At 44.9% G+C, this 23043-nt stretch overlaps 1 protein-coding gene across 6 annotated transcripts in view; it reads right to left on the reverse strand.

The window, feature by feature from the left end:
• Positions 1–23043, reverse strand: part of LOC126349427 (mucin-12) — a 244452-nt gene that overhangs the window by 70864 nt on the left and 150545 nt on the right. For all 6 annotated transcript variants that reach the window (XM_050002428.1, XM_050002433.1, XM_050002432.1 and 3 more), the window contains exon 4: positions 3422–3510. In XM_050002428.1, coding sequence (XP_049858385.1) covers positions 3422–3503 — 82 coding nt within the window. In that variant the 5' untranslated portion in view covers positions 3504–3510. The remainder of the gene's footprint in view (positions 1–3421; positions 3511–23043) is intronic.

The following is a 23043-nucleotide window of genomic DNA, read 5'->3' on the forward strand; positions in this document are numbered from 1 at the left end:
TCGATATAGTTGTAAACTGCCGTATAAACTATAAGCAATAAGCGGCTTCTTAACATTAGAATTTGGTCTCACTACGACTGGCATATGTACTGAAGGAAACTTTCGCTTTGAGTAACGAAATGTCTTAACGAAACGGGAGGGATTCGTTTGTGACATATATATTTTCGAGTTCTCCTTTCATCTGACCACAATTTTTCTCTATAACACCTGTTATTGTATCGTACTCCTTACTTTATATCCATTTCATCATTCTCCTACACGCCGTGTTTTTATATTAAGTAGAGACAGAAATCACAAGATTTGGTGATATTCAATTGGCTTCTAAGATTACTGGAAATTCCCGGTTGCGATTTCTCCTTGTGGAACCTCATCAAGAGTCGGATCTGTGCAAGTCGGTCAGAGACACTAGATAGCCTCAGCTGAGAGTGATCAGCACTCTAAAGTGGCTTTTAGTGCTGAATAAATCACTGCTTTTAAATGACGTGGTGGAAACGATGTCGTTCTTTAAATGTCTTAGCTACATTTCTTCTAATTCCCTGTACTGCCTTACCCTTTATTTGACACGTGACTGAGTAGCGATTCTACACTACATGCAAAAACCACAGAAATATGGTATGACTGACCAGAACTAGGTCTCATCCAACAGTTTCTCACAGCAAGTGGTGAGACAGTCTTCCTCCGTATCCAGATTTTCTTACTGGCCCCCATTTTTACGAAGCTTGACGATAGTTGTCGGGAATGACCGATGCTGCCTTGCCTGCTGACGCAGTCACTTGCACAGCTTGCATAACCATGTGGAACGCAAGCGGAGGCGCAGAGATTTCGAAGTTGCAGTGTGCGCAGCCAGCGTCGTAACGTGGCAAACGGACAAGTTTCCTTACCGCGTGGAAGGGGCCACATGCGTGTCGGGTCGCAGTGGACGAGTGCTCACCCGCGTGAAAGCAAGTACGACCGTTCGGAGCTGAGGGCGAGTGATGGAAACGGATCCCCTTTTACCACGCGGATGCAGTGCTCTAGTAGCGAAGGGCAGCTCGCGGCCTGCCAGAGCCTTCGCCCAGAGATCTGGCTCTGGCTCACGTCCGCAGTGGCCGATTAGCCGCGCCTGTTTTGCCACCAGAGCGGATGCTGCCGGCCGCATCGTTCGGCCAAGAATCTAGCCACTGCTCCAGAGATGAGCTGCGTGCCTCATCTGCTCTAGTATTGCTTTCTCATCCTGCGGGCGCTCGGCAGCATTCAGCCGCTATCACAAAGGAAATTGTTACCACTTGGCACTTTGGTTATATTAATATCGTATTCAGTTTTGTTTCAGGACACGACGGTTGGAGAAAAATGAGACACATCAGAAAAATTGTAACCACCTGTGCCATCTTCTTTTTCCTCAACAAAGAAAAACAAGAAATAAATCAGTTTTGCATTACAATCCTATTTTTATTACCCACCTACTTCAGGCTTTCGCTATTATCAGAAGATCCGCGAGTATCGTACACGAGCCTAAATTTAACTTGTATCTCTTTGAATAACATAATAAGAATATAACGTAAAGAAATTTATTTGGTTTAATGTCTATACAACAAATGAAAGCTGCTACCGTATTCCTTGCTGCCTTTCGTAAATTGTTGAAACAAGAAGTGGATAAAGCAAGAGGTTCGAGTTTGACGTATGATAAAAATCGCGGTTGCCAGTGACTAAGCATTAGTTTAGTCGGAAAAGAATGGGAAACAAATCGGTTGTGGCTTTGCAGAAAGCAACTCTCGAATTTACTTAAAATATTTGCTAAAAATTAAAATTTACTTCAATAGATCGTCAATTACAACTTTAGAACTCGTCTGAAAGCTATGCGCGTACGTGAAAAGCAATTTTGTAAGCGGAAAATTTGTAAATTTGTGTTATCTGTACATCTACGTACCAATAAATACATCAATAAGCTACCGCATATGTCAGCTACCATAGTCATATGAAACAGGACATAGCTGAGATCTTCAGCATATTTGCCGATGTCCACTTTTGTTAAATTTAGAGGTTTGTGCACATGGAGAGCTACATTTGACATTAGTTTTGTTGAATGTACACGAATCGCTTGAAAACGGCCTCTGGTACTGAAACTCTGTACACATTAAGTCTCGATTAATTTTAATTGTTGACTAAAAGGCCACGGTCCTGTCAGAACCACGTTATTTAAGTTGTACAAAGTTCATACCGACTGTGAAAGATAACGAAAGAACATTGAAAAATTAAACGATTGGCAGAACTAGGAAAATCTATATCAGCGTAGCTATGCAGTGAATTGAACCCTGCTCTCTCGAATCCGAGGCGTGTATAGTGACCATTACGTCACATCGCCGCCTATGGCCACAGAATGATACAGTAATTGTAAGTATAAAGCAAAGGCGAAACACTGCAATATACTTTCTGACAAAGAAGAAATATGGGATTTAAACATTCCAGTCTTAAAGCCCACAATCCTCCCTCTGTTCTGCAGATTCCACTATGATATATAGCCGCTGTGATAGTGAGATTGCTTCCTACGTTCAAGCGTCATTTAACACAAAGCGTTTCTTTACCTCAACACTAAGTGTAAAATATATTTTTAGACTGATTCTTTTATATGAGTTTGAGGTCAGGTATTTCATGAAATAAAACTTAAAATAGTTACAGTTGTACCTATGAACGGGTCACGAGTAGTCGTTTAGGTGCTTCACTGAATCGTCTGTGCAGTGGCAGAAAAGTTCAACAGAAACTTGCCTTGTACCTAGACCGTGTAAACAGCAGAAGATCTCGTGGTCAGGAGAGTGTTTCTACGATATGAATGCCTGCGTGGAACACTTGCGTTACTATGTTCTACAGTTTGCAACATCATAGCCGGTGTCCACACTGACTCTAAAATTTATGTTGTATAAAGGTAGCTGTACAAGAAGTAAAATACTTTCGGTGGAGCTCCGTTGTGCATCTCCTGATCTACTAGTGGAAGATTTAAATTTCTTGAAGGTGTAGAAGACGATGTTCATTGCAGAGAGCAGAACGTAAGATGTAAATACCACACCTTCTTAATCACGACAGCCAGGGAGGTGGCGCAGTAGCTAGCACATTGTGTTCTGGTTCGGGAGGATGACGGTTCAAACCCCGTTCGGCTATTCACAATTTTTTTTTCCGCGAGTTTCCTAAATTGCTAAAGGTAAATGCCGAGAGGGTCCATCTGAAAGTCTGTGCTCCATTTCTAACGAATTCGTTGTCGACGGGAAGTTAAGCCATAATCCTCCCCGCAGGTTGAGAATCGCTGCTCTGGATCATACAGCACTGCACCAGCGCGGTCGTGGATGACTGTGTGCTCGAACGTAAATGAACAAAACGCAGCAGTAGAAGCGTTGAGTGTGTTATACGTCGTTCGTGTGGATAGGTGAGAGAGGCATACAAAAGTACTCACCGGCAGAGGCGGGAAGGCACGTCGCAAGGAGCAGCAGCAGCGTGGCGGCCGCTGCTGTCGACCACAGTGGCGGATCAGACATGGCCGACCTGCGGAACACCAAAACAAGAGCATTAATGCAACGCTCCAAGGACATTCACAAACGGAAAGTAGCGCTTTCATTACCAAATCAAACTCTGTGTCTCCTATACACTCGTTTTGTCTATTAGAATAGAACAGTAACAATCGTACAATATCTGCTTGAAACTCCATCTACACTGTGGACAAATTAGCTACATTAACAAGCTTGAGTGTGCTCCTAGTAACTTTGATCGTTAGGAAGATATGGACAGCAGTACACTTTTTTTTTAATAGCACCTTGTATTTAAATTTATCACTGTCAACCTCTTCTATCTGCATGTCTTCACGTGTTATATACTAGAAGGAAATATGTTACAGGCTCTGAAGTGCATATAGCGGTTCTTTTCAAAGTTTAAGGCACGTATCTGGGATAACGCCACTCGTCCATGCGATGGAGTTGACAGTAAACGGATGCAAACACAACGGAAATGCACACAGGTCATTCAGTCAACACTATTCAGTTGTTTGCCAGCAAAGAAAACGTAGAACTGCTACTAATCTAAGGAGAATGTAAGTTAGCAAAGCAGTAATGACCTGTGTGAATTTGCGTTCTGTTTCAATTTTTTTATTGTCAGTTCTAGCAAGTGGACGATTTACATTATCCTTGATACCTGTATTGTGCGGTAGTATAAGCGAGTCGAATTCAACTTTATGTTAGGTTTACAATAACGTTATGTTTACGTGACACTGTGGTGTGTTCTTGAATAGGTCTTGAGGAGAGGAAGTGGATTACATAATGAAAAGTACTGAGTGATACTCAAAAAAGACGTTCTGCTTAGACCTGTTAGAAAAAGGAAGCTAAAGAGCTGGTATACAGTATCCATCGCTCTCAGCCTTAGTGTGGCACAGAAAGTTGTGAGGCATATATTCATTAACATTATGTGACCACTAAACCAGTGTTATGAGCAGTGTAATAGGTAACTGCGTCAACTTCAAACAGAAACTGGAGTCTTATCTGACTCTCAATTAATTCTACTGTATGAAACAATATCTGAATGTGTGTGTGTGTGTGTGTGTGTGTGTGTGTGTGTGTGTGTGTGTGTGTATTCAAGGCGGTTTACGAGTATCTTGTGAACATGTGCGAACATACCAACGCTGGAACAGTAATTTTCGTTCTTGGTTCCTGGCACATGGAATGTTAGTTGTTCTGCCTTAATCTTTCTCCCCAGTAACACGACTGCAACCAAAAGTATGATACTTTTGGCTTTCCACCTTCGCTTTCGTTGTCTTGTAGAAATGAGTTTACAGTGAAGCAGGGAACTTGAGGTTTTCTCGAAGGAAGAACTGCGCCACACTGAATTAGAGCAAAGCTCGTTTTTAGCGCTGGTCTGTACATTCCGGTGTCAGGTCTAATTATATACTTCATTAAATATCGCATACAAACAAAATCCTATATGTACGGTAGTGGAGTATCCTAAGTTACGAATATTCCCGAAACGACAAAACTCAGGCTGTTAGCATCTCCTGACAATAATAGTTCAGTCAGTAAACACACACACACACACACACACACACACACACACACACACACACACACACACACACAGAGTGAGAGGGAGAGACAGACAGATTGGGGGGAGGGGGGAGGGGGGGGAGGGAGGGCAGTGAGGAGTAAAGGGCTAATGGTTTCCCTTGTATGGAAACTAGGTTGCGTTAACATGAAGCCGGCAAGAGATTTTTAACTTTTCACAAAGCAGTAGAGAGCTAGTCCTTTACCTTTCTTAGGAGAGCGCTAATTATAATGAAATATCATCTCTAAATGCTTTCAATTTTTGAAATGTACATTCCGAAAGAAGTCCCCGAACTGCACGTTAAGGGTTTCAGTCAATGCTACTATAATAATTTCATTCGTTCCTAAACATCATGCAAAATTTTGTGAGAAATAAGAATAGAATGATAAAGGGGATCTCCAGTTACGTAAAACACAAGTGTAAAAAAGAAACAGTAAAGGTTGGTAATATGATCAGAGCTGAATACTGGTGTCGTTACCCGTGGATTACGACAGCCTGTCTTGGTAGTTATTACTCATAAGTCTCACAAATCTGCTATTTTCCAAGTCTCCTCCATAAGCAGCAAAATCTGAGAATGCAAGAGCGCCGCATTTTTAATGAAGTTCGTGTACACTGGAAGACCCGCCCAAAAGAGGAACTGCAGGCGTTGTTCAAGCTGTGGCGTTGCCGAGCACGCCCTCCTGATAGCGCTTTAGGTGCGTTGCTCGCGGATAAACGCTTGCCCATCCATCAGGCGCCGCCGTCCCCGCTATCTGTCCTCCAGTTCCTCGTCGGCTGTGCTGGAGCGCGGTGTACCCGTCTGCTGAGGTTAGCAACTCTCCCGCCTGGAAGGGGATCACTTACAACCTAATTATGCCGCGGCCGTCACGCCTGTCTCTTCTGCAGCCAAGATAGATGCGAGCGGGCCAGATAAATAACGAGAGCCGACAAGCAGCAAGTCACTGTGCGCCCTTAACGTCTCTATAGCGCGGCGCACTTCTCTCTCACATTCGCAAGCTGCTTGCGAGCAATATTTTGGTGAAAGTGTTTACACTGTCGTCTGCAAAGATAATCAACGTCTTACCTGAAGTTTAAGAAAACAGTCTTAAATGTCGATTGACTGACTGTATTCGATTCCACATGTATTTACGGAAAGATTTCTGCAATGCACGTATACGTAACCATTTTAGATCAACAAAATTAAAACAAAGGCAATAACTTGTAGTAGAATTCAATCAGGCGATGCTTAGGGAATTAGATAAGGAAATGAGACACTATAAATGGTGTATGGGTTTTGTTCTTTAGGTAGTTAAATGAGTGACAATGGCCAAAGTAAAGATATGTAAAATGCAGATTGGCAACAAAAATCTGTTAACACCGAATTTAATTACGAATGTAAGGACGCCTTTTCTAAAGGTATTTGCCTGGACCGCGGCTTCATCCGCAACTGAAACGTGGACGGTTAATTGTTCAGAGAAGAAGAGAATAGAACTTTTGAAATGTACTGCTTAAAGGGAGTGCTGCAGACTACGTAAATAGATTGGATAACAGAAGTACTGAATCGAAAGGTGGACAAAAGAAATTTATGCCGCAACGTCGTAGATTGAACACACTCTCAGGCAGCAAGAAAACACCAATTTGTTAATGGAGGGAAAGAGTGGAGGAAAAAGTTGTTGGGGACTCCAAGCCTTGGCTCTAGTCATCAGGCTCCAAAGGATCCAGACTATAGTAGTTGTACAGGCATGAAGAGGCTTGTACGGGATAGACTAATGTGAAAAACTGTGTATAACCAGTCTTTGGGTTGAAATCTACAGTAGCTAACAACAGCTATTTTACGTAATCTACGGATCGCACATACTTAAGAATTTTACATGGTTGGTCATAGTCCATATTAACTCAATAATGGACATAGCAAAATGAACTTTTGCAAATAATACTGTCTAGATCACTTAACAATTTTTCTGTTATTTCGTGACATGTTTCGGCCACTACCATCTCCGACTCCAAACTCACAGCTTCTGAAACAAGGTTCGTTGTCGATGTAGAAAGAAACATACGCCGAAGTGGGGCGTCGCTTGACAGCGAATCTTGTTTCAGTGTTTATGAGTTTGGATCTGGATGCAGACACAGGGGAATGAAGGATCAGACACAACCAGGAGCTTGAGGAACTATACCAGCAGCCCAACATAGCAGGAACTGTCAAAGCCAAACAAATGCAGTGGGCCGGCCATGTGGCCCGGATGAAAGATCACAGATGGCTCCGGAAGCTCCTGGATTTCACACCTACAGGAAAGAACCCTCCAGGGGCACCCCAGAAGCGTTGGAGGGATGGCTTCCATGAAGATTTACACCAAGCATCAGCAGATGTGGACGGATGGTGGATAGCAGCAATGGACAGAATATAATGGAGGGGGAAACTTGCAGCAGCGTGCGGTCCACTGGGCTTGATCACGAAGAAGGGCCTGTCTTGGAACAAAGTGAGTATTCGCAAAAGTTCATAATAATCGTAGACTCATTCATTCTGCTCCCTTTATTAACTCATAAAAGAAATGGTGTGTGTTTGTCAGAAAGAGAGAGAGAGAGAGAGAGAGAGAGAGAGAGAGAGAGAGAGAGAGTAGAGAGTAAGAGAAGGGGGGGGGGGAGGTTGAGTGTGAGATAGGGTTTATGGGGAAAAACCAACAGAGAACATCGGAACTAATTTGACAGCGTCTTGAAAAGTTAGTGTCCTAACCATACATTGAAGTTACCAGCATGTAAGAATTACTTGCTTCACACCAAGCATTGCTTTTATATTTTGCTTCCTTCTCATAAAATACCCTGAGGCAATTAATTCATTTTATGTGGGCCTTACGACAAGGAAACTTTGGGTTATGATTCATCACGTTTGTTTTGAGTGCTCGCTATCTGGATCAGCAAAAATTAATCGCTTAGTGATCCAAATACGTATTCAAGTTATAGTGCGGTTAATAAATTTTGTTGCATGTACACGGACTTTTTTACGATCGTTAATTTCAATTTGGATGCTCCAGCCCATTTTGTGAGTGTTCTACATATAATTTTTTTTAATTTCGTTTCGCACTACATTGTTTGGAAACAACTTCGATTTTGTTTCTGAGGCATTCTCAGCGCGTACATCTACGCCATCCTACTTGACGTTACCCACAAATATAACGAGACAGTTCCCCTAAGGCATCAGCCAACAATTGGGCAATTTTGTGCGAGCGACAGTCGCTCTGTGTTGGTTGATGCCCCGCGGCGGGCAGACTGGTTCCTAAGAATGCCAGCAGGGTGGCGCTAATTGTGTTAAACGGCTTGGCGGGCCTCCGTGCAATTAGCGTCCCGTCGCGTGGTCCCTACCTCTGCTCGTATAATGCCACATAATGAAACAATAATTACGAGGACGCGCTTCGTCAGATCGGCCAATTTAGAAGCCGGCCGCTCGTTCGCGCTATTTTTATACGAGCCCCCAGACATAGCACGTGGCGCCGCGAGAGTAGATTATTAATTAACAACTGACTGCTCTGTGGACCGCCGGGAAGCCCGCCTGGCAGAGATATACTGTTAATTGCATCATGCCATAGGGGGTCACGTTCACAGCAACCGTTTCAATTAACGGGCCACTGATGTTCCCTGGTGCATTACAAAGTCAATTTGATAGAAACGGTCCTTCAAGAAAATGGCAAAACACGGTGCGTGTTTTACGAAAAGAGACTGACCAAACACGGCACTTCTGTTCATAAATATATATACATAAGAATCTGATGGTCATGTATTGCTTTATATAAAATATATGTACAGAAAACAACACATATGCATCAACGCACGTAGTAATAATAAAAAAAAGTATAACGACCCACGAGACAGATGCTTATCACATATAGCGTCAAAAAGACGTGGAAACGTATGTAAACAGAGACGTACCACTCTTTCTTATCAACTACTGCTCGTATACAGATTTCTTTCCTAGCGGCCTTATTTTTGAAAGAGCTGTTGCAACGAGGCACTCTGTTCAGAAGAAACTAAAAATATTCTCGATTTATTTTCGAAACATTAGACGTATTTAGGTTGGAGCACACAAAGTTTGATCACAACGTAGACAACTATTTATTTACAGCTCGCACAAAATAGATACGTGTTTCAAAGTTTTACTGATCTTCAAAGTAATCACCAGCATTGTGTATAGCCCGTTGCCAGCGATGTGGAAGCCGTAGGATACTCTTAGATGGTGACTACGTTGAAGGTCAGTAAAGCTTTGAAACACGTATCCATTTTCTACGAGCTGTCAGTAAATAGTTGCCACTATTAAAGTTCCAACCTTCGCATATTGTACCGTAAACGGCGATCGTAAATGATATACGAACATGACTAATTAGTATCATTTTGGAGTGTTGTGTTATCCTCGGCCAAATAGCTATCAACAATTGCTGAATCAAGCAGTTAAAGTACTTTAACGACGAGCGTAATACGTATGTATTTCACCTCCTGCTTTACCCTCTTGGTAGTCTCACCATTTCATGCAATGCGACTGAATCTCTCCAAATGGTGAGTCTCGTAACCGAGGTTGGGAAACTGACTGCTGTTAAGCTGATTCTGAAAGCAATGCTACTGTAACAATATTTTTGATAACCTTCATTTTCCCAAAACTCCTTTTACTTCGTTTCCATAGTCAAGAGGGAGCAATCCTGGAATTTTCTTAGGTTAGAAACTCTGTATTATCTGTATTATAGTCAACAGAAGACACGGACCAATCCTGAAACAGTCAGTACGGTTTCTATAAATTATACTGGAGAACAATTTATGCTGAAAAAATTCTGGCTGCAGGCTCACTTGACAGAGATAAAATCAGAGAAATTGTACTGATACGGCGTGAAAGAAAGTATTGCGTAGTATTTGTGACAAGGAGATACAAAGACACTATTGTGCCACATAACCGGAAATGATTTATTCGCACTCATTGGTGCTTTTATTTAACTGTGTGGTGGCTGGGTTTAAGCGAATGTGTTTGCAGCAGGTGCCTGGGGTGGGTTCATATTGATGATAGTATAACGTCTGTACTGTTGCGATAAATGAAAAGGGTCATACCGTCATACGGGAGGAACATGTACCTCACTCACATTGAACGACACCGAGGATACCGCTGCATGTCACTCTGTGACGGAAGAGAATCAGTGGGTTCACACAACGCATTCAAAGAAGGATGTATGGTTAAGAAACTTGATTTGTATTCCTGAGGAGTGGGGCACGAAGCCTCCTTCGGCCCACCATATTCAGATTATCAACATTTATCTTAAACAAAAACATCGAGTGCTAGATAGTTCATAAAGGCTACGGTCGAATTACTGTCTCATTCTTATGCAGCCTGGCCTTGTGCTCTTTCTGTAGTTAATTTGTTGCAGATGGGACGCTAAGCACAGTTTTTTCTTCCGTGTTTAACCCAAAGGGCATAACGAAGAGATCCAGACAACGACAGTCAGAGTGACGGATTTTTGACAGTCAGGAAAGAGAAGGCTGGAATTTAATTAAGGGTGGTCCATGGGAAATGACTGCATAAGAGAGAACTGCCGTGCGGAGGAAATGGTTCAAATGGCTCTGAGCACTATGCGACTTAACTTCTGAGGTCATAAGTCGCCTAGAACTTAGGACAACTTAAACCTAACTAACCTAAGGACATCACACACATCCATGCCCGAGGCAGGATTCGAACCTGCGACCGTAGCGGTCGCTCGGCTCCAGACTGTAGGGCCTAGAACCACACGGCCACTCCGGCCGGCCCGTGCGGAGGACTCGGATTCGACTTCCAGAACTGCAAGGATTTCTCCTCGGTCTGAGGACTGGTACTATGTGCACTCAGCCTTGTGATGCCAATTGAGGAGTTGTCGGGAGAGCAGTATGCTGAATACATGTCCCTCCATAGCGCAGTCGAATGACGCCGTAAGGCAGAGGATGACACGGCGGCTGGTGGAAATCCCTTGGGCTTTCACGGCCTGGAAGAGCAGCTTGCTTTCTAGGAAATGGACTCTGTCATTGACACGGTTGTGTCAAACATACCCTTGCCATTGGCATCAGCAAAGTCCAGATTGACCGTCACCGCACGAATATGTAATGTCGAATTTTACCACAAAAACGGCTTGGTAGGTGGTGCAGTGGCGTTTCAGCGTCGTGGTCAATCTGACAATGTGTTAAGCAGGACGTGATTGTATTCACTTCTCCTGTGCCGCACAAAACCTGTCGATTTGAACCATTTGCATCTACTAGTGCACTAGACATCACAAGAACCTGCTGGTGGTCACTGATGCGTTACTGTTAGCTTGCATCGGAAACCAATTAATTAAAAAAAGAACGCAGCTAAGTCCAGATCGACAGCCACTGCGCTTATATTGCTATGTAATGCTGCAGATTCAACATATCGTGCCACATCAGATAGCGGTTTACACTTATAGCCTCTTACGCAGAGGCGCTACTTAATTAGCCCTCCACCCTTATCACACGAATTAGGACCGGAAGTTTTGTACAGCGTAGAGTGTTTGTCAGTGAGTGGGCAGGACGCCGCTGCGCAGACTTGACGACAGAACGTAGCTGTCGATGTGTGAAGCAGAGTGCCAGGGCAGGCGGCGTGGGACAGCGCGGGAGGCGCGCGCATGTTTGATGCAGCAGGCGCGGCGAGTTCCCAGAGGCGCTGCCAACTGCCGCCGCCGCCGCCGCCGCCGCCGCGGCCTGCCAAACTGGAACACGAGTGCGGCTAAAATTATCCCGCGCTTCCGCACGCGTCGCCGCAGCCGCTGGCGCAGCCGCCGCCGATGCCGCCACGGCCAGGGTCGCCCCACAGCGCGGCTTCTCATTTGCATCTCATTGACCGCCGACCGGCGCGGCGTGCGACTTGGCCCCTCGTCCCCGTCTGCACGGCCGCCCCTCCTCCTCCCGGCCGTGGCTTACGCGCGCCAGCCTTCCCACAGCTCGTCTGTCGCGGCTGCCGCTGCCGGAGTCGGATCCGTCGCACCTCTCGTCTCTCGCGTATGCAAACTGTAGTCTGGCTACCGCTACTCTGCTGTGACACTGCTGAGCTCAGCGCGGAACTACGACCAGTCCCTCCGGTAAATTAATATGCAAATCGTACTAACCTACATACCGGGTGATCAAAAAGTCAGTATAAATTTGAAAACTTAATAAACCACAGAATAATGTAGACAGAGAGGTAAAAATTGACACACATGCTTGGAATGACATGGAGTTTTATTAGAACACAAAAAAAACCACCCCATATTGCTAGACCCGTGAAAGATCTCTTGTGCGCGTCGTTTGGTGATGATCGTGTGCTCAGCCGCCACTTTCGTCATACTTGGCCTCCCTGGTCCCCAGGCCTCAGTCCGTGCGATTATTGGCTTTGGGATTACCTCAAGTCGCAAGTGTATCGTGATCGACCGACATCTCTAGGGATGCTGAAAGACAACATCCGACGCCAGTGCCTCACCATGGCTCCGCACATGCTTGACAGTGTTGTTCACAACATTATTCCTCGACTACAGCTATTGTCGAGGAATGATGGTGGACACATTGAGCATTTCCTGTAAAGAACATCATCTTTGCTTTGTCTTACTTTGTTATGCTAATTATTGCTATTCTGATCAGATGAAGCGACATCTATCGCACATTTGTATTTTTTTGGTTTTAAATAAAGCTCATGTCAATCCAAGCATGTGTGTCAATCTGTACCTGTCTATCTACATTATTCCGTGATTCATTCAGTTTTCAAATGTATACTGACTTTTTGATCTCCCGGTATTGGAGGCGAAATAATCTATCCCCCCCCAACGCCGACCCTCTCGAGAGGCTGTGGACGTTAACAGGTAGATTTATCGTTCCACAGAGTGCATTACTTTGCAACATTTGGGACGTTGCGGTTTTATGCCATCAATGAAATGACATACAAAGCACCATTAGAAATTATATTCGTTCATCTATGAGAGTTTGATCAGTACAATTTATCTGCAACATGAATTGAGGACCATTTTAACAGAACTCAACAAGTGCCATTTACAGAATTTTACAAGAGACGGACTTTTTATTTGTACTCAATATCGGTCATTCAAAAAAATTTCAAAAATTCATACTCATCATCCATGTAAACAGGAATTGCTGAAGGAGTAACTACACTTCAGTACTAATCTGCTTATTGAGAAAAATTTAGAAACAACTAATTTTTACAGATCTCAACATATATACTTTGTCATGTTTTTTTCCTTATTGCTAAGAATATTTTCACATTTGTTTTTGTATCTTTGCGAAGGGGAAAGTGAATTTTACAATTTAGGAGTTCTTTTTACACAGAAACAGATGCTCTACAACTTTCCTGGAGTAGCCCTTTTTGAGCTACAGGCGTTGGAACGTGAGCATAACTCAATTTTCCGCCAAACTGGTAAATAATTTTCTTCAAGCAGCAGTCCACAGCTGTGAAGTACTTGAAATAATCCATTGGAAACCACTAGAGGTACTAGCACAACTTTACTCCTCTACCGGTTTCGGTTCATACAGAACTCATCACTGGTGGAGTAGGGAAAACTTGCCTCTGTCTCGGCTCACGCAATATTGGCTAATCATTACAGCAACTTATGTCAGAAGTTCACGATGTCAAACTTTAAGTATTAGATATACTCCAAACTATAATTCTGTTAATGTTGAGTGATGCGTGACACAATATGAGCGATATTAAGCACATGATGCCCCAGATAATGATACAGAAAACTGAACGTGCAGTTTAAACTGATGTCGTTCACAGATTGTTGTAGTAATTAAACTTTCGTAGGTAAATGAATGTTTACTGCAGAATCACTTGAAAATAGCTGTAGAGCCGCAATTGAAACAGTGTCCGAAGGCGAAAGCGTTATAATTTAGACAGTTTTACACGAGTGTTGTTTTTGTTGTTATCTTCAGTCCACAGACTGCTTTGGTGCAGCTGTCCACGCTGCTGTATACGGTGTTAAGTCTCTTCATCTCCGAATTACCGCTGCAACCGACATCCTTTTGAAGCAGCTTACTGTATTCACTTCACGGCCTCCCTCCACAATTTTTATCCCAATTCCCTCCGTTACCAAATTGAAAATTCAACCAACGTCTTATAAATCTATCCCTTGTTTTAATCAAGTTGTGGCATAAATTTTCTTTTTCACCAATTCGATTCTGTATCTCACCATTATCCATCTCATTTTCAGCATTTTTCGTTCATGTTTCAATTGCATACAAGGCTAACCTCCAGACAAATATCCACAGAAGAGACTTAGAAATGCTAAAATTTAGATTCGATGTTAACAGAGTCCACTTTCCAGAATGAGATTTTCACTGTGCAGCGGAGTGTGCGCTGATATGAAACTCCGTGGCAGATTAAAACTGTGTGCCCGACCGAGACTCAAACTCGGACCTTTGCCGTTCACCGACAAGTGCTCTACCATCTGAGCCTACCAAAGCACGACTCACCGCCGCTCATCACAGCTTTACTTCTGCCAGTATCTCGTCTCCCACCTTCCAAACTTTACAGAAGCTCTTCTGCGAACCTTGCAGAACTAGCACTCCTGAAAGAAGGGATACTGCGGAGACATGGCTTAGCCACAGCCTGGGGGATGGTGGAGCACTTGCCCGCGTAAGGCAAAGGTCCCGAGTTCGAGTCTCGGTCGAGCACACAGTTTTAATCTGCCAGGAAGTTTCAGAGTCCACTTTTTCAGAAATGCTTTTCTTGCTATAACTAGTCTGCATTTCATGTCCTCTCTACTTCTGCCGTTGTCAGTTATTTTGCTGCCCAATTAACTAGAATCGTATACAACTTTGAGTGTCTCATTCCTTAATCCAATGCCATCATCATCGCTTCGATTAGATCACATTATCCTCCATTTAACAATGGTTTCCGAAAATAGAAAAATCATCGATAACAGCAATGGTACACTCAGAGTGGCACTTGCTTTGAAACTTGCAAGTGTTCGCGTGAAAACACAAGTGGAAAGAAATGAGAGCTGTTATTACTGTTCTCCGTGCAGCGAGCGGACGGGGTGGCGGCGCGGAAGGCGAGAGCAGCCGGTGTGTGACGCGAAGCGAGGTGGCTGATCGCTCTTCCGGATGATGCGCCCGCGCGACGCCCAGAATGCAGCCCAGCGGGATTCCCGAAGATGAGCCCTCTCCCTGGGCGATCATCTGGATTGGAGATCGGAAAGGGAGAGGGCGAAGCGGCAGAAAAGGCGTACCAGTCCATATGCGGCAGCAAAGACCCTGAGTCATATCAGGGGCTAGGCGCCACAGCATAGGGGGGAGTAAAAAGAAATGAACAACTTTGCTTGCATCGACTAATGTGCTGTACGCTACGAGCCATTGTGGAGGGCACTTCCTTGTTCCTTAGAAAGCGACGGGTAAATGATTGCCGGTATGACTCGTACATTACGTAATCTTGTCCTCAGCTCCTGCCACTGGATCTGGGAAGGAGGCTATACAGTTGCTTTAGAATCTGTCCCTAATGCTGGTTCTGTAACCTTTTCTAACGGAATTTTGCGAGGAGCAAGTGTTCTGAAGATAAGCTGCCTACGCACCCTCTTAACACTTTCATATGACCAATAATTTCATGTGGCTGAATGGCTAGGTGCAAGTCTTTAAATTGGTCGACACTTAAGCGACTTGAGTGTCCTTAATCTACTTTAGTTATCCACCTGGGGAAAGGTTACCTCAAATTAGAACCACGTGTCGTCTTGGTGACTCCTCACCGCGCTGAGAGGTGAGGGTTAGACTAGAGGCAGATTGAAAATTTCGAGCCCGCGACCTCTCGGTTTCTAGGCACGCGTTACCTTTAGACCATCAGACTGTGCTTCATAGGTACTAAAACAGCCTCTTACGATCTAGTGTGACGCCTTCTTGTTCTGTTTGGCAGACCTGATCAGGATCAAATACTTCGACCATTCACAGCCCGATTGGTGCGAAGATTCACTCGCCGATCGGTCCAGGTGTTAGAGGCGGCTGCTTGGCGGACCTTAGCTGCCTGCTCTGACGGAGTGCGGTCTGGCAGATAGCGGTCTAGGCTACCAGGTAGAGGTTCACCGGTTAAACAGGCACACCCGGACCACGGATCCGACTGGGATCGTAACACCTACGAGCAGGTATAATTTTCGCAGCCTCCACGAAAAGCTTACGGCTGATTATGATTAAACATGCCCATTCCATTTCTCACCACTTTGCAAAAAGTACCTCTAGAGGTTTCTTTCCATATTTTCTAAACATAATGATATCAAGTCGATAGCTTTTCAGAAACGAAATAAATATACAAGTAATTATTTTATCAATCGTCAGTGCCATTACTGGACCTTACAGGTTTCATCGTCTTTACAAAGTGCAACAATTAGAAAATATTGACTTACGATAAAATGGTTCATTTGGCTCTAAGCACTATGGGACATAACATCTGAGGTCATCAGTCCCCTAGACTTAGAACTACTGAAACCTAAGTAACCTAAGGTCATCACATACATCCATGCCCGAGGCGACCGTAGCAGCAGCGCGGTTCCGGACTGAAGCACCTAGAACCGCTCGGCCACAGCGGTCGGCGATACACGATAACATAATACATTTCCATTCATAAAGTTCAGAGAAACATTGTTGAAAAACCATTTTTGAGTTATTAATGAAACGAAATTTTAGAAAGTACTCAAGTCAGAAAATGATTTAAGAATGTTCAAAGTATCTTCCACTTGCACAGTGCTTGTTATCAGATGAAAATCCTCATGAAAATTTGAGGGTAGGCAGCACCAGCTGTTTTAAAATTAATGTAGGGTCTGGAATGCTTGATTCATATCCTCTGCAGACACTTCTTACTAGCGTTGTGTAGAAGAACTTATTCAAAACACTCTTCCAGAATTTGCCTCAGCCCACAAGCGTTCCGGGACGCTTTTGCGACTCCATCAACGTAACACCGGGTAACATGCATTAAAACAGAAAAGTGGGGAAGGGCCAGTTCCACAGCCTACACATTCCCCGGCCGCAACGTCTTGGACTATTTTCTGTGGGACCAATCAGAACTAACTGCTTTACGTAACGGACATCCTCATGCAGAGATTCTACAACATGCCACGGAATCCTGAGAGATCCTTGAGCGCTCGATTAGGTTTAAACAGTTGCGACAGTCCAAAATCTGGCGAGTACATGCACCTGTAGAATCAGTGCAGGAGAGTTTGGCATTTATTTGGCTTTTGTGAACATTTTTGTCGTTCTTTAATTAAAAGATCAAAAATTATTTTCCACTTATGTTTATAGGAAGCTTTTTCTTGTTTTGTTGGGAGAAATCCGAGCAAAAAGTTAGCAAAAGTGTTTCCCAATCTGCCAGGAAGTTTCATCTAGTAAATTATTAAGAAATCTCATCTAAACTACGTACGCGAACTACTGAGTCATCACAGAGATGAAAAGCGTTTGCTCATAAATCACGCAATGCCACTGAATTTGTTAATTATGCTATTTAGTGGATACTTGTCCGCATACGTATATAAATATGAAAAATCGCATATCAGATGACGCGTTTGTATAAGAACTTCTGTTTCTCAAGCTAAGTGTACAAGAATTTTCATATAGTAAAGGTCAGACGTTAAGAAGTCGGAGTAGTCTCAGTCTAGCACTAAAATCAGCTCTTTTTATGCTCCGTCGAGTTCGTCGGATACACAAGTTTTCACGAAAAGGACTGAATTTAATGTTGGACAGAGGCAGTTCACTCGGGTGTTTTAGTGTCTAACGTTTGTTACATGTGCAGATTTTTATATTCTTAGCTCGACGATGAAAAATTACTTTTACATGGGCTCTTCAGAAAGTTACACACGTTTTCCTACACTAAAAAAGAAGAGTTCAAATGGCTCTGAGCACTATGGGACTTCCCCTAGAACTTAGAACTACTTAAACCTAACTAACCTAAGGACATCACACACATACATGCCCGAGGCAGGATTCGAACCTGCGACAGTAGCGGTCACGCAGTTCCAGACTGAAGCGCCTAGAACCGCACGGCCACACCGGCCGGCTGCGAGAAAAGTGGCGCATTGTCAGGAAAGCGTACATGTTCTGAGTTCCTTGCAGCCATAGTTCTGCTGCGGTACAGATAACAGGTGCATCACAGTGTGGGACGGAAATGGCGCAAAAACTGAAACGTGCTCCAGAGTTGAAGTACGCGCGAAAAAGAGTAAACTGCAAACAGATTTACCGTGAAATTCAAAGGGTGTATGGACCCAATGCAATTTCACGTCCAACCGTAGCGAAACGATTGCAACAATTCATCAAGCCATCATAGACGAGAGTGAAGTTTATCTGCCATACAGTCCAGATGTTGCACCATGCGATTTATATCGTTTCGGCAAGCTGAAAGAACACCTGGACGGAAAGAGATTTTTCCGTCGATGTGGACGTGTACGCAGCGGTTCTCGAATGGCTCCGTGATCGATAGGTAGATTCCTATCGCTGAGAAACTCAAAATGGCTCAAATGGCTCTGAGCACTATGGGACTTAACATCTATGGTCATCAGTCCACTAGAACTTAGAACTACTTAAACCTAACTAACCTAAGGACATCACGCAACACCCAGTCATCACGAGGCAGAGAAAGCTGAGAAACTGAACGTCTGGTAGAGCATACCGACTGTCGTTTGCGAAGACTTGATCACTATCCTGAGAAATAACGTCATGTATCCGTCAGTGTGAAGTCTGATATACCAATCAATGAAAGTTACTTGGCATGCCATACTAATGTGCAACTTACTTTTGAAGTAGCTTCGGATGTATTACTTGGTCTTGTCGCGCGGAGTGGAGAGTGGTGTAGTGGTGTAGCTTGCTGCGGCGCTAGCAGGGCCAGACTGAAGCGCCGCCCTGCCCCGTGGTGGTGGCGCGACACGGAGGAGGTGGGGCCGTGGGACTGTCCCGGCTGGTATAACGGTTACTCGGCCCAGCAGGGCGCTGGCACTCCGCTCTGCTCAGGGATTCACGAATTCCAGGGCCGGATTAGAGGGACAGCCCCAGCATGCCGTTTGGCAACCACGAGGCCCCCGGCCGGCACCCTCGCGTGTGCCGTCGCAGCCGGATTCGGTTCTCCTGACGACTCCAGATCGAACACTGGCAATTTCAGGATAAATTCCCTGGACGTTTAGGCTTAAAGTCGCCAGAGTCGCCTCTGTAGATAACGTTTATGGGGAACGCCGGCATTCTCAGTTCCACTTTCTGCTTTCCCACTTCGAAAACGCTCTCTTGGAGGCTCGAACTTTGTCCACTTAGATCCCTGACATATCGACAACGGTGCAAAAAGGTGCTTTAGAAGGGGGGCTCCAGAAATAAACAGCAAACGGGAAGAAAAACCTGCTGTCCTGAGAACCACCACACAAACACTATGCTTCTCTATAGTGTGTACGCCTGCCCGATATGGACCAGTTCAACCTGTCTGAAGAAAGTCGACATAAGCCTTAACGAAACCTGTCGAATTACAGCAGGGTGTATGAAACCTACGCCCCTACCACAGTTTTACAGAGCTGCTGCTCCAGCTCTCGAAGAACATACCACAGGTTCGCCGAGAGGCTCAGACCAATGATGATTGACGTCCTCTCTTCGGCACTGGATGGCTGAAAACTGGAGCATCGCAGGTATTCATAGGCGCTCGCAGCATTTTTACCTGTAGGTGATCAAAAGTACGGTGAGTCGTCGGACGTTGCGAGAGTCTGCGTACCCAAGAGGAGCTCACGAAACTTCACTGGACAGTTCTGTCTCATCCACCCTTCAGTCCTCATCTTCCACCTTCCGACTTCCGTCTGTTTGCCCCAATGAAAGATGAACTTCGCGAAAAGCAGTACGTAGATGATGGACTGGTTATTGACGCAGTAAGACGTTGACACCAACATCGATCAGTAGAGTGGTGCCGTGCTAGTATACAGGCCCTTCTAATAAGGTGGTGTAATGCCGTCGCATTGAGCACAGATTGTTTTGAAAAATAGTGTTTTGTGGAGCAAAGAGTGGGGAATAATATAGTGTATTGGAATGCAGAATAAAACTACCCTGCATTCAGAAACAAAATGTGTTGCATTACTTATTGAACGTCCCAGTTAAAAATTATAAATCTAAGGGCTTTCGGACACTTGTTTCTCCGGACTTTTGTTTTCGTTTTATTGCGAACCATGGATGAAGGGTGTCAGACGGATGCCATATTCCTTGACTTCCGGAAAGCGTTTGACTCGGTGCCCCACTGCAGACTCCTAACTAAGGTACGAGCATATGGGATTGGTTCACAAATATGTGAGTGGCTCGAATACTTCTTAAGTAACAGAACCCAGTACGTTGTCCTCGATGGTGAGTGTTCATCGGCGGTGAGGGTATCATCTGGAGTGTCCCAGGGAAGTGTGGTAGGTCCGCTGTTGTTTTCTATCTACATAAATGATCTTATAGATAGGGTGGATAACAATGTGCGGCTGTTTGCTGATGATGCTGAGGTGTACGGGAAGGTGTCGTCGTTGAGTGACTGCAGGAGGATGCAAGAAGACTTGGACAGGATTTGTGACTGGTGTAAAGAATGGCAGTTAACTCTAAATATAGATAATTGTAAATTAATGTCGATGAATAGGAAAAAGAATCCCGTAATGTTTGAATACTCCATTAGTAGTGTAGCGCTTGGCACAGTCTCGTCGATTAAATATTTGGGCGTAACATTGCACAGTGATATGAAGTGGGACAAGCATGTAATGGCAGTTGGCGGAAGGCGGATAGTCGTCTTCGTTTCATTGACAGAATTTTGGGAAGATGTGGTTCATCTGTAAAGGAGACCGCTTATAAAACACTAATACGATCTATTCTTGAGTACTTTTCGAACGTTTGGGATCCCTATCAGGCCGGATTGAGGGAGGACATAGAAGCAATTTAGAGGCGGGCTGCTAGATCCAACTTATATTTCGCGGAAAGACCACAAAACCGAGCGACTTGGCGCAGTGGCTAGCACACTGGACTCGCATTCGGGAGGACGACGGTTCAATCCCACGTCCGGCCATCCTGATTTAGGTTTTCCCTGATTTCCCTAAATCGCTCCAGGCAAATGCCGGGATGGCTCCTTTCAAAGGGCGCGGCCGACTTCCTTCCCCGTCCTTCCCTAATCCGATGAGCCCGATGACCTCGCTGTCTGATCTCCTTCCCCGAACCAACCAACCAACCAACCAACCACAAGGACAAGAGAGATTAGGGCTCGTACAGAGGCATAATAAGCAGTCATTTATCCCTCGTTCTCTTTGGGAGTGGAACAGGGAGAGAAGAAGCTAGTTGTCGTACGAGTTACCCTCCGCCACGCACCGTATGGTAGATTGCGGAATGTGTATGTAGATGTAGATTCCGTTCCGAAAGCTTGTAAAACTGTTTCTGATCCACACTCAAGAACGTAGTCGGAATCTGAGCTTGAGGGAGGAGCGGTGTTGCCGCTCATATTGGGGTCGTGGAAAGGGTAAGTAAATCACAATTTCTTGGCCTGTTGAGGATAGACATGTTTCGGCGGACGTGAATCTGAATTGCAGGTACGTCTGAAAGATAATACAGTCAGTGCATTTTTATATTTAATCAGTTGATATTGGTACACCCCTTTTACGGAAAATTAGAACTGTCAGTGGCGTTGAAAACCCGGTAAGACAGTGACATATAAGTACAGTCGAATAGAAACCGTATATAACTTGGGAGAGCGGTGCGGATCGGCCGCCTGACGGAGTACAGGGCAGCAGTGGCTGGGTTTATCGGAGAGCAGGCGGCCGGCGCCGGCGGCCCGCGGCGGGGAGACGTATTGCCGCTCAGACGGCCGCGTCTGGCCGGCAGGACAGTGCTTTATTGCGGAGCAGCGCACGCCGAGAACAAAAGACTCGCGCTGTGCGGCCGCGGCTGGGTCACGCCGGAACGTGACGCTGGCGCCGCAGCCGCCGCCACGTGTTCTGCACGCGGGCCGTCTGGCGCTATTCCCGCGTCCGGCGGGCTATCGCCCTCTATCCCAAGTTGTATGTAGCGCTCATTTGTGGGGCTCTAGTCTGGCTTGGTCCCAAAGAACAAATAGCTGGATGAAAGAGTTTTCGCAGTGGTTAATGAGACTAGAGGAAATGTATTCGTAGTTGCGAATATAAACCAATTTCGGACGTATATTGGAATGACGATAATGAAACTTTATGGCGGACAGAAACTTGAACCCGGATTTCACGGTTTACACGAGCGGTCGCCTCAGTCGTCAGGCTTTCCGTACACGAATGATCAAATGTGTGTGAATTTCTAAGGGACCAAACTACTGAGGTCATCGGTCACTAGACTTACACACTACTTAGACTAACTGAAACCAACTTATGCTAACAACAACACACACACCCGCCCACGCCCCAAGGAGGTGTCGAAGAGTCGAACCTCCGGCGGGAGGGGCCACGCAATCCGTGACATGGCGTCTCTAACAGCACAGCTATCCGTGCACGAATCACGGCCAGATCCAGACTTCCATGTGTCGTCATCCATGTGTCACAGCTTGCACTCGTACGTTACGCAGAATCCCGTCCAGGGTGGATGTTTTTATGAAAGTTTTGGCCGATGTGGCCGAGGGGTTGAAGGCGCTTCAGTCTCGAACCGCGCGACCGCTACGGTCGCAGGTTCGAATCCTGCCTCCGGCATGGATGTGTGTCATGTCCTTAGGTTAGTTGGGTTTAAGTAGTTCTACGTTCTAGGGGACTGATGACCTCAGATGTCCCATAGTGCTCAGAGCCATTTGAACCATTTTTGAAAGTCGAGTTCTAGTAATGGTGAATAAATACGAAATAACGGTAAGCAACATTACATCGTATTTGTTAATACTCTGATTATAACCAGCCGGTACTTATTTATAACGCTATATTACGAGAGCTATTCGGAAAGAAAGGACCAATCCCTGGCGAAATGTTAACGACTGTGAACATCAGAAATGTTTTGTTTGTAGCAGTTAGGTATACCTACCAACTACTTCTCTGCATAGTCGCCGCTTCGACATTTATA

Source organism: Schistocerca gregaria, chromosome 1, assembly GCF_023897955.1.
Source record: "Schistocerca gregaria isolate iqSchGreg1 chromosome 1, iqSchGreg1.2, whole genome shotgun sequence".
NCBI classification, from domain to species: domain Eukaryota; kingdom Metazoa; phylum Arthropoda; class Insecta; order Orthoptera; family Acrididae; genus Schistocerca; species Schistocerca gregaria.